The 11,279-nt window shown below is 52.2% G+C and overlaps 1 protein-coding gene across 1 annotated transcript; it reads right to left on the minus strand.

Annotated features, from left to right (window-relative positions):
• Positions 1–1,081: 1,081 nt before the first annotated feature.
• Positions 1,082–9,552, minus strand: TRIB1 (tribbles pseudokinase 1). Its single transcript, XM_082601316.1, has 3 exons — positions 8,302–9,552; positions 5,986–6,278; positions 1,082–3,426 (listed from the first exon to the last, which is right to left on the minus strand). The coding sequence occupies exons 1-3, from the start codon at positions 8,659–8,661 to the stop codon at positions 2,961–2,963; spliced, it is 1,119 nt and encodes a 372-aa protein (XP_082457442.1). The 5' UTR covers positions 8,662–9,552; the 3' UTR covers positions 1,082–2,960.
• Positions 9,553–11,279: the final 1,727 nt, after the last annotated feature.

The raw sequence follows: 11,279 nt of genomic DNA on the forward strand, positions 1-11,279 counted from the left end.
CGAGGCCTGAGTTGCACTTACTTTGGTATCATAGGTTTCTTTCCTGAGTGATCTCAGCCTAAGTCCTAGAAAAGGGCAACTGTGCCACCTGTAATTTCTGTATGCCTGTTCGTTTAAGCCCAGAGTGATGACTTAATCCTCATTCTAACTTTTACCATTAGAACTTAGAGTTAAAATTCTGTCCCATGGTGGTAACCCTTGGAGGAGGTGTCAGGTAGGGACTGAAATGCGTAGGAGGGGGCTCCTGGGGTCCTGGCAGTGTTTTGTTTCCTTGCCCTGACTGTAGGTTAGGCCAGTGTGTTTGTTTTGTGAAAATTCAGAGCCACACACTTCTACGTGTATTTTTCTATATATTTGTTACACTTACAATGCAAATATTTTTTTTAAATCACTCTGGATGCTGACTTCATATAGAATAAATTCTGATGTGATAGTGAAGCTATACACCTAATCAAATCAAAATCCTCTTTCTCTGCCTTTGTAATACAAAATAATGTTGTTTTCAGTTTTCCTTCCTTTAGTTCCATTCTCACACTTACAGGAAAAAAGGACAAAAAGGAAGAGCCTCAATTAGCCATTTTAATTAAGTCTAATGGGGGAGGTAAGGGGGGAGGTTGGTTCTCATCAGAAGTCCTGTGATGCCTTCAGGGATGTATGTGGACCTCTGAAATTACAACAAAATTCTGTTGGATACACATGTACATTTTTCTGAGGAGTGTCCACAATTTTCATCAAATTCTCAAGGGTCCCTGAACTAAAAAGGACCATAAGTCAGAGGGACTCTTACAACTCAAGACTTTTTTATGTATGCTCCTCTTGAAATGTTTTTCGACTCTAACTTCAACCCATAGCCCTCACCAACCTGATTCACCAAATTGGTTTCACCCATCAAAATGAATTTGCCCACTTCAATGGAAAAAGTGAATGGGCTCAGCTGTCAAAGGTCATACATAATAATCATCATCTGTTTACTTCTCCATCTCTTCCTCGAGATTCCAGGCCCTGATGCCAGAGACCTTTGCATCCTCAGGGTGAAATTGCACCAGGCGATGGCAGATCGGACTCCAAAGAAAGTCACTGCACCAATTTACGAAACCAGATTTATTAAAATTTCTCTACAAGTCAGAAACAGCCGTCTCACATATATACACATGTACAGGAAGGATCTAGTGTTTTGAAGCCCCAGCCAGCCCAGAGTCCTTAGCCGGGTCATGTATCACAGATACAACATTCAAGCAACCACAAGAGCGTTAGCGCGACAGAGGCTTCTGTCCTCCCTCTTCTCCAAGTCCCATGATTCTGTCAAGGTAATATTGCCAATGATCATTCACATTTCACGTGGTCTTAGACACGCAGGTTATTCAGACAGACACAGACAACAGAACAAGCGTCAGAGCCAAAACAACAACAAAAAAATCGGACATATGTATAAAAGGTACACTCTATGTACAAAGTACACAGTACGTGAGGTATACACGGTATTCTCACAATGCATGTTAGTAGTTTGCCTAGGCGTAGCCCTTAAAAGTGACTGCCTGTTTTTGTGCCATTTCTCAAAATACAGTATGTTTGGTTTACCCGTTTAATCACCTGATTTCAGTACTGTCTGAGACATTTACTGATATTTCATCTGTACTTGTTTTTTTAATGCAAGTTGCAGTTTCTTTGTTAAGCTCTATCTTTTGTAGGTAGTGAGTTCCCATCTCTGGAAGCATTCAAAAAGAGGTTGAAGACCACCTGTGAAAGAAGTTGTGAGGGGGGGGCGGCGGATTTCTGCATTGGTAGGTGGCAGAGAAACAAAAGAAGTTGGACCAGATGACTTTTAATGTCCCTTTCAAGTTTAAAGATTTGGGGCTTGCTATTTCATCCCAGATACTGATGATACAGATGTATTCATAAACCACACCACATCTGAAATATTAACAACCTGTCATGCGGAACTGCAGACCATACCCATGGGGGTGGTTAAAGTATAATTCTGGAAGTTAGTCTGAGAACCGTCTAAGACTATCCAAAATTCACTTTCTCTGAAGTACAAAGATGTTTAACATTTTCTCTTGGGAGAGGGAATGGAGAGCCTTCTTATCTTTCTCCTCCTAGACAAAATGCTCCACCCTGAGATGGTCTTGGGGAAAAAAGTAAAGGATAAATGCTAACATATTTGAGGGGAACCAAGAAAGCTAATGGTTTCCAAGTGCTCAAATTCTTGTTAGAAGTCTCCAGTCTCTCTGTCTGAGCTCAGAGTTCTAAAATAGCCAGGAGTTTGAATCTTTTATGATACTTTTCCACAGTTAGCTGGTAAGTGCTTTTATAGTGAAGAGGTGGGAGGGCGCATTTCAAGGTCAGAAAGAAGGCATTAGTGCAAATGAGGTCTTGGCAGGAAATGGAGGAGAAATTCTGGGTTCGTGGTTCGGGCAGGCTCCTATGCCCCTGAAACAGTCTGCTCCAAAAAGATGAAGAAAGGGTGAGTGTTAAACCAAACCAGAAAAAACAACTTTCCGATCAGAGAAGCTAGGGTAGCAAAAGTCTGGCTACCAAAGACAAGTTCGAAGATGGCAGGTTTATTGGCCCAAATTATTTGTCACCCTGTTAAAAATATGGTTATTGCCCAAAATGCCACTGTGCGATTCATTTCCTCTCCCTTTAGAATGTTCATTTCACCTGATCACATGCTGTAGGATATCCACACTCCTTGCCACCTATAAAAGATGCGGAAGCCCCAAATCTGACAAAGGGACAGTTGGCGAAGGTTCATTAAGGGAAACAACTCTGCAGGGCAGCCAATCAGAGTGTATGCTGTCACTCATCAGGACAGACAGGAAAGAGGGCGCCATGTTGAATTCAGCAGTGACAGTCTTTACGCCATCACGTGTCTGGCTGGCCAGACGCCGAAAGGCCTGTCCATCTTTAGAAATGGAAATGCCATGTGTGAGAATTATGAGGTTTCTGAGGTTTGGGGATTAGCAGAAGAAGGAACTGATGTCACTGTCCTCCTGGTACTCTGGAACAATCTGGTCGGAAGTTCCTATTTCTGAGTCGACGTACCCAGGTTCCAAGACAGACTCGAACCAGGGATGGAGTAAGATCTCTGGAGCAGTGAGTCTTTCTGAAGGCTCCCGTCTCAGGAGGCTGCGAATGAGGCACCTGGCTTTGGGGGAAATGTGGTCAGGAATGCAGAACTGTCCACGTCGGATTTTGGAGAAAAGGGCACTGGGGTCTGAGTCATGGAAGGGGTATCGTCCCACCAAAAGGGTATAGAGCATCACCCCGAGGCTCCAAACGTCCGCCGCCTTTCCGGAGTAGGTCCCTGTGGTGTTGAGAATCTCCGGGCTCACGTAGGCTGGGCAGCCGTGTTTGTCTGACAAAGCATCATCTTCTCCCTTAATTATGTGTGTATCTTCTAGACTTTCCAGTCTGAGCTGGGTTCTGTAGGAGAGAGGAAACAAGCCATTACTTCCAGATCAGCTACTATGAAAAACAAGGCCTCCCCGATAATAGCGCCCACAAGTACTCATCGCAAAGGCCCAAGGAATGCCAGTTACCCCTTCATCCAGTTAGCAGTGCCTTGCATCACCCAGGAGGACTCAGGATTTCACAAACCAATACAAACTGCAATAAACATTAGCAAAGTATTGAGGGAGAGCCTGGGGTGGAGGGTATGATGCAAAGCCCCAAATACTATTCAATATGCTACAGCTTATAAGACATATCCTAATAGGGGTTACACAATTTACAAAGTTCACAATGCAGCAGTGGGAGCCTGTCTCAGGGGAATGCTGACATTTCTCCAAAAGCTATCAGGCAAGAACAGTTTACCCTACTGCTCCAGGGAGAGCCTGGGCATCCTACAAGCCGATCTTATCTCTTATCATGCCACTGACTGCCAGGGCTACTTGGACCCATTGCTTGGCATTACAGAACATTACAGAACACGGAGCCCAAGGTCACTGTTATTGCGCACAGGTTCTTAGCACTCCTGCTCACATTGATATATACACACAGAGGGAATTCTGTCCACCTGAGCCCAAGCCATGATGGCTATGATGGGAAATGTACAAGGAATGTTAATTACATTTATTGGGAGGTTTAATTGCAAAGAATGCTCAGTCTGGACAGAGAGGACAAAGAAAAGCAGCTGGTGGATTTGAAAGATGCAGGAGCCCTAAAACGCCCTTGTATGTGTGCACATGCACATACAAACACACACACACACACACATGCACACACACCCTAGGATGGCACATCAACACCTGAGCTCATTTACTCAGGTAAAAGTTTCTCTCTTCAAGTAACAACTAAGGTTTGAAACATCTTTAGTTAAGGCTCTCTGATGAAGCTGCAGGTGCCTCCTTGTTCAGATCCAGCCACTCAAGCCTCTTGGCTCCCCCAAAGCCCAGAACCATGTGGGGAGTCTCCAATACATGGTGGCCACTTATGCTCCTCCCAGCCTCTCTGAAACAAGCCTGTGTCAGTAAGTCACTCGTTGCGAAGTTAGAGGCAAACATTTGGTACAGGCTACTGGGTCAATTCCTTTTCCTCTCAAAGGTCTAGGTTTTTTTTCGGTTTTTTTTCTTCTTCTTCCTGCCTTCCTGTTCCCTGGAGTGTAGTATACATGTGCTAACTTCAGTATGTCCTCAGCCTGACCTCCCCCCGGTCCCCCCCCCCCCCCCCCCCGCCGCTGCCCGTCGTTATGTAAAATACCCATTGGTTCTGTAAACGGAAAATATGACTCAACCCACACTGTCTGCCACTGATTGGCTGCTGTAGTACTAAAACCCTGCACCTGTGCTGGTTACACGAATAGCGTCAGCCTGTCATTGCTTAACCCTCGGGTTGCCAAACTCCACGCACGTGATATTCGCCTGTGCAATAGCAGATTTCAACAGTAAGCAAGGAGGTGTGTAAGGTGTGTTTCAGAAAATACATCACCATATCAAAGGAGAGTGTTCCAGGAATTGCAAACTTCTTCATTGCCAACACTTTGCTTTTCCTTGCTAATCAGTATGATCCAATGACTCTTGCAAGGTCAGACACAAAGCCATGCTTTCTGGCAACTCAACCCTAAACTTTTTCATAGGATCTGAAGTGAAGGGTAAAAAGAGCACAGGTGGGGTGAGCCCTGCATGAGTACCTACAACAAAGTAACACACACCCACCTGTGCAATTCTACAATGGTATTGCTTTTCATCTTTCCACAAGGGATGTGGCCCACCTCTTAAAATCAGGTAAGGTTTATCTCCTGTGGCTTCCTGAATTCTCAACTGAAACCTCAACTCTGAATCTTAATGTCACATTATTGTCTTATCGAGCTCATCTTGTTCTTTATGAGGTAAGCCATGATCTATATTTAGCAACCAATTCTAGCCAGCTTCCATTTCTCATTCAGCTGTGGCTATCTTCTGAAGATGTATCCAAACAAGATGTCTAAAAAGTCACCGGAGAATGGGGAGAAGATATTGGGGGCCAAGCCTGACTCATAATAGGAGGGTGGTGTGAAGGAAAGGGATAGGTTTCTGCAAATACGACAGTCTGACCAGCTCTGTGATACTTATTAGGTACAATAAATAAATAAGTAAACAGGGGAAGAAAACAAGAAAAAAAAAACCCACTCGGTATAAACAAGGATTTGAAGACATCCTCTAGGAATGGATGTTGTGAAGGGTAGACTGACATTTGTACCCCAGAAGAACTGACCTTTCTGACAACGATGGGGAATAAACCTGATCCTGGGGTGGAAGCGGGGAGGGCATCCTGTCCTCACGTGACACCCCACAGATGCACCAAGGTGTCCCCAGGCCATGTCCACAAGGGTGCAGAATAACCAACTTTGGCTTTGGCTCCTCTGGAGAGAGGATTTCTAAAGACTAACTCTGGGACAACTGAGCCCTTGGTGTTGTTTTGAACCAACACCCTGCACCTAACTGCTCGACCTGGACCCTCATTTTGGTGTCAAAAGGCACAGGAGGGGCTGTAGAGGCTGCTCACCTCTCCTCCGTGGAGAAGACAAACTTCCTAAGCTTTAGGTCCCCCAGCACGATGGCTGACTGGTGGCAGTGGGCAACGGCAGAGACGATCTGCTTGAAGAGCCGGGCAGCCTCCTCTTCCCGCAGCCTCTTCCGGCTGCGCACGTAGGAGTGCATGTCCCCAAAGTCCCTCTCAAAGAAGACATAGGCTTTGGTTTCCCCAAGGATCACTTCCACAATGCCAGTGATGTTCCTGTGTGAGGGCAGCTGGATGTAAGGCCGGATTCTGTCCTGGTAGTGTTTAATGGGAAACACCTGCAGAGAGAAGGGACTCACTTAGGAGGCTAGAAAAGCAGAGGCTGCCTCCCAGATCCTGGGCTGGGCTGCAGTTCTCAATCTCTGGGCTTTGGTTGAAAGCGAGGCTCCATTCATTTACCCCAACCTCCTGCAACCCCTGTTAGCTCTGCAACCCCACCTTATGCAGCCTGGGCTACTCCTAACACCCAAAAGCAGTAGCACCTAGGGCTAGCAAATCTCCAAAGAGCTACCATATGGATGGTTTGAAAGAAGTCTTCTATGTATGGCCTTCCGGCTCCAGAGAGCTAAGCTCCTAAGTCCCCACCCTCTGTGGCCCTTTCTCGTTGGCAGGTAGTGCTGTGCAAAGTGGCTGATAGAGGTCCCCCTGGGATCTCCAGGAGCAGGCCCTGGAAATGCATGACCTCCTGCAGCCCAGAGAGAGCACAGGACATGGTGACTCTGCAGCCTCCAGGTGGAAGAACATACAGCTGGACAACGTACAGCTCTGTCATTACTCAGAAGGAACACATGACTCCAAGCGCAAGACTGTCAACACAGCCCTAAGCAACCTGCCTAGGCTGACTCAGGTATAAGCAGTCTTGAGTTAAAATTCCCACAGGAGGGATACGGGATCCTCTCGGGGGGGTTTTCATTTGTTTACTTATCTCCCCCACCACCACCACCAACTCCCATCCCCACTTTCACTCGGGACATGGGTAGCATCTTCTCTGAGAAGCTGGCTGTTCTCTTTAAGGGCCTTTGGTTTAGTCCGGTTACTCATATCCTAGACTCAACTGGAAACGGTGACACACGGGCTGTCACCATCTGGATTCAGCTATTATCTGCTCGGAGGAACTGGAAGGGGTTGCACAATGACCAGACCCACCCCACCTCTGACCCTGGGTTGCTCTGGCACCAGCTCGAAAAACCTTTCCGCTGCCCCCCTCCTCCCACCCCAGCCCACACTCATACCCTCTGAGCCCTGCTCCCCAGCCACCAAGAAGAAAAGATTTTTCCCCCCTTTAAACTGGGCTTGATCACACATGTGAAGTTTCCTTCGGGTCGGACAGTAGGTGGCAGCAGCGAGCCCAGGGAAGGGGAGCTCGGGGGGTCAGGTGAGTTGCGGAAAACCAAAGAGCGACTTAAACTGAGGGGTGACCCTATCTTTCGGGTGAAAACGAGCAGCCCGGAGGGTTCTCAGGGATGTCTGAGGCCCGGGTGTCCAGCTCGCAAAGGGTGCATGGCCTGCGTCTATGGGCGCTAGAGGAGGGTGCGGAGGATCCTGTTTGCACGAGTTGTATCCCCTCCTGGATGGAGCCCCTTATGTTCAAAGGAAAATCGCGGGCCGGAAAAGCAAGACATGAATGGAAGCGAGGGTTCCTAGTCGGTGTGGGCTTTCCAACATTTCTATTCCGGCCAAATTCCCCCGCCCTCGCTGGAAGACCCTCTCAGACTACTCTCTGGGGAGGACAGGGTTCCGGTTCCGGCGCGGGTTCCAGCCGGAATCCCCAAGACCGGAGCCCAACACGGACTTCCCGCCCCCTCACCACCCACGGCTGAGCCCGGGTGCCTCGCAGCCCCAGCAAGAGAGTTGCCAGCTGCTCCAAGCTCCAAGGAGGCACCCACAGCAGAGCGTCCTTCCAGAACGAGGGGCGGGGGAAGCGAGGAGAATGGGAAACGGGGAATGGCATGGCCCTGGAATCCATTTCAATTCCACAACTTATGTGGAACGCCACGCACTAAACTCGGCGCTAAGCAAATAATATAGTTGTTGTAAAGCAACTGAGCACCGCGCTTCCTCTCGACCGCCAAGCCCCCGCTATACCACTCCATCCGAACCCCTCAATCCCCAATAGGGCGACCCTGGTCAAATGCTGCCTTACCGGGCTCAAACGCCCTTATCCTCCTTGCCCCAAGCCCAAGCCCTGATGGCACCTTCGGCCCCCGGGCGACGGCGGGCGAGACCCCAAACACCTTTGCCTGCCACCGTGCCCCCTCACCCCGCGACCCCCCGCCGGGTCCCGGCCCCCTGAGTGCCTACCTTGCAGCGCAGCTCGCGGCCGGTGTGGAGGCACAGCGCCCGGGACACATGCTCGCGCTCGGCCAGGGGCAGCAGCAGGTAGTCGGCGATGCGGCTGGGCCCCGGCGCGCTCCCGGAGCCGCCGCCAGCCCCCGGAGCGGCGGGCGGAGGCTGCGGGCTGCAGGGAGAGCCAGGGGGGCTGAGGTAGTCCGGGGGGCTAGAGCACTCGGAGAGACGTGGGCACTTGGCCGCCACGGCCGCCGCGTCGTCCGCGTCCAGCAGGCGTTTGGCCGGGGCGCCCCGGCCGACCGGGAGCAGCAAGGCCGGAGCGCGGGGCTGCGAGACGCCGCTCATAGCAGAGCGCACGGGACCGACCCGCATCCCGTCCCCGGCCGGGGCGTCCCCGGCTTTGTACGTCCTCGGATCGGCGCGGGAAGGCGCAACGGGGTCGGCGCCGGCGCCGCGACTTACTCCAGCCCGCGGGATGGAGGCTGCAGACGGAGCTTCGTTCTGCCCCCACGGGGGGCAAAGCCGGAGCCGCTCCCGGGCGCTCGCGGTACACGCGAGGGCCACGGTGGCCGCGCGTCCGGGGCAAGGAGGCCGGTTCGGGTCCCCGGATCCCCGTGGGTACCGGCTCGGGGCGCCTCGCTCTTGTTGTAGAGGCTGCCGACAGTCGGGGAAGCAGAGGCGGCGGCGGCCTCCGAGGTCCGGAGCAGCGAGAACAGGATTCCGCAGGCTCGGCGGAGCCACGGAGCAAATGCACTTCCCGAAGCAAGAAGTGTCGGAGCGAAAGCCGGACCAACTTTTCCGCGGCGCCCGGGATCCTAAGCGCTCCGGGCTCCCGGCGTGAGTGTGCGCGAGACAGACGCGCTCGGAGAGGTTGACTGAGTGTGAGTGAGTGTGTGCGCCGTACCGATCCCGGCCAGTGCACTCCTCCTTCTCCTTTTCCTCCACCTCCTCCGCCTCCCGGTGACTCACGCTGTATACACATACACTCACAGGCCGGGCTGTGTAAACAGTTGGGAAGCCGGGTTGTGCAATGAGGTGGCTGCGACGACTCGGGCCCTGCCGCCGGGCGAGCAGTCACCGGAGCGGAGGGGAGGTGCAGCTGGGCCGGCGGGGGCGACGGGGGTGGCCCGACGGCTGGGGATGCTTCGGGCAGAGCGCGCTCCGGCGCAGGTGGCGTGTCCTGAGCCCGCTGGGGCGCGCGCACACGCCCCCCGGGCCGGTCTAGGCGGGAGGAGGCGCGCGCCCTCCCGCAGGCCGCGGGCTCAGCGCGAGAAGCCGGAGGAGGGGGCGGAGGAAAAGTTCCCGTGACGTCAGGGTCCCGGGGAAGTGGGCGGGAGGGGAGGGGCCGTGGGGGGGCGAAGCGACCGTTGATTGGTGCGCGCTCCCCATTCACTCCGAGCACAATGGACTGCGGGCGCGCGCACCAGGGCTCTCAGCACCCGCCGCTCGCTGCAGCCGCGGGGTGACACCTCTTGCCCCGGGGATCCCCCCAGTGCCCCGCGCCTTGGGACCTCCGGTTGGAGCCGTGGGCGTCGCCGAGGCCCGGCGGTAGCCGGAGGAAGGGAGGAGAGAGAAGGTGATGAATTCCAGAATCACTCATTCACCCCCACGCGGTGGTTCCGGGGAAGACCTGCGCGTGGTAGTGGATGTGGCTTTTTTCCTTTTCCCGCCCCCTCCCAGCTCTAATCCCCAGCGTCTGTTCGCTTCCACAAATAGAACCTTCTGTTGGATGAAATAAGAGCAAACACTGGGCCTTCTGCGCTGCCTCCACCTCCACGCCCCTCCCGCGCCTGCCGCCCGCCCGGATTGCACGGAAATAGCTCCTCCGGGCTCCCGGGCCGCCCCTTCGCGGTGACTCGCAGAAAGAGCTTCCTGAGCCGGGGCCGGTGGGAAACAAAGGATGTGGGGAGAGGGCGGAAGGGGTCCACGTGGCCGTCGCCGAATTCCTGCCCTCTCCCCAGCCTCCACACGCGCAGTAGGGTCTAGGACGCCGGGGCCAGCCCGGTTCCGTGGTGGCCGGGGAGCGGAGTGTAAGTCATCCTGGCCACCGACAGTGATGCTGCCTACACCCGGGCAACCCTGCCAGGGCGTGTGCATACACTCGTGCAACGTGATTTGGGTGAGCTCGAGATGTGTGTCAGACCCTGCACAAAGCTCCGTGAAAAAACAACCTAGAATCTGTCGATTTTCTTTCTTTCGAGAACCAGGTCCATTTGGAGTCCCTGGACACCCAACATAGATAACTGTTATCAGACAGTTCCTTCTGTACTTCTGCTAAATACTTCATTTTCTAAAACCAGGTCGAGCCCCAAGGATAAATCCTTTTCTATATCAAATCTCCATTCGTTCAACAAATACTAATGAAGCATCTGCTAAACTAGACGCTAGGGATTAGAAGATGAAAACTAGTAATAATAGCTAACATCAATTGAGGTCTGTAACGTGCACTTTACACACACCAGTTTTACAGCCACCCAGTGGGGTTATTTTTTGCCATTTTTCACACAGAGGAAGCCTGCAAAGTTAAGTTACTTGCTGTGGTCAAATAGCTACTGAATGCATTCAAGCTCTTAAGCATTTGTGGGAACTCAGGGAAGATTACAATTTGTACAGAGAAAAGAGAAGTCAGGGAGGATTCCCCCCAGAAGGCATTTGACCTGGGGGGATGTGTGGGATTGTAAAGGAGTTGCTGGGGTGGGGGGGGGCAGGGATGTGGGGAAGGGTAGGGTCAGCTTAAAGAGGCCAGGGTGGCTGCAAGGCCGGAGCTGAGCCTGCACTTGCACGTGTCATTGGGGGAAATGTGAAAAGCTCCAATGCCTGCTGAGAAGGCTGCACTTAATCCTGTAACCAGGCGAGAGCCCACCAGAGAGAGGTTTTCCTTCTTTCAAGTTCATTTTGTGCTATTTATTTAAGATCCATTGAGCTGCCAGCTGGGCATCAGCACTTGGATTGCAAACTCAGCATGGGCCACCAGCGTCTTCCTCCAAGGT

Source organism: Mesoplodon mirus (assembly GCF_964341445.2).
Source record: "Mesoplodon mirus genome assembly, chromosome: 16".
In the NCBI taxonomy this organism is placed as follows: Eukaryota; Metazoa; Chordata; class Mammalia; order Artiodactyla; family Ziphiidae; genus Mesoplodon; species Mesoplodon mirus.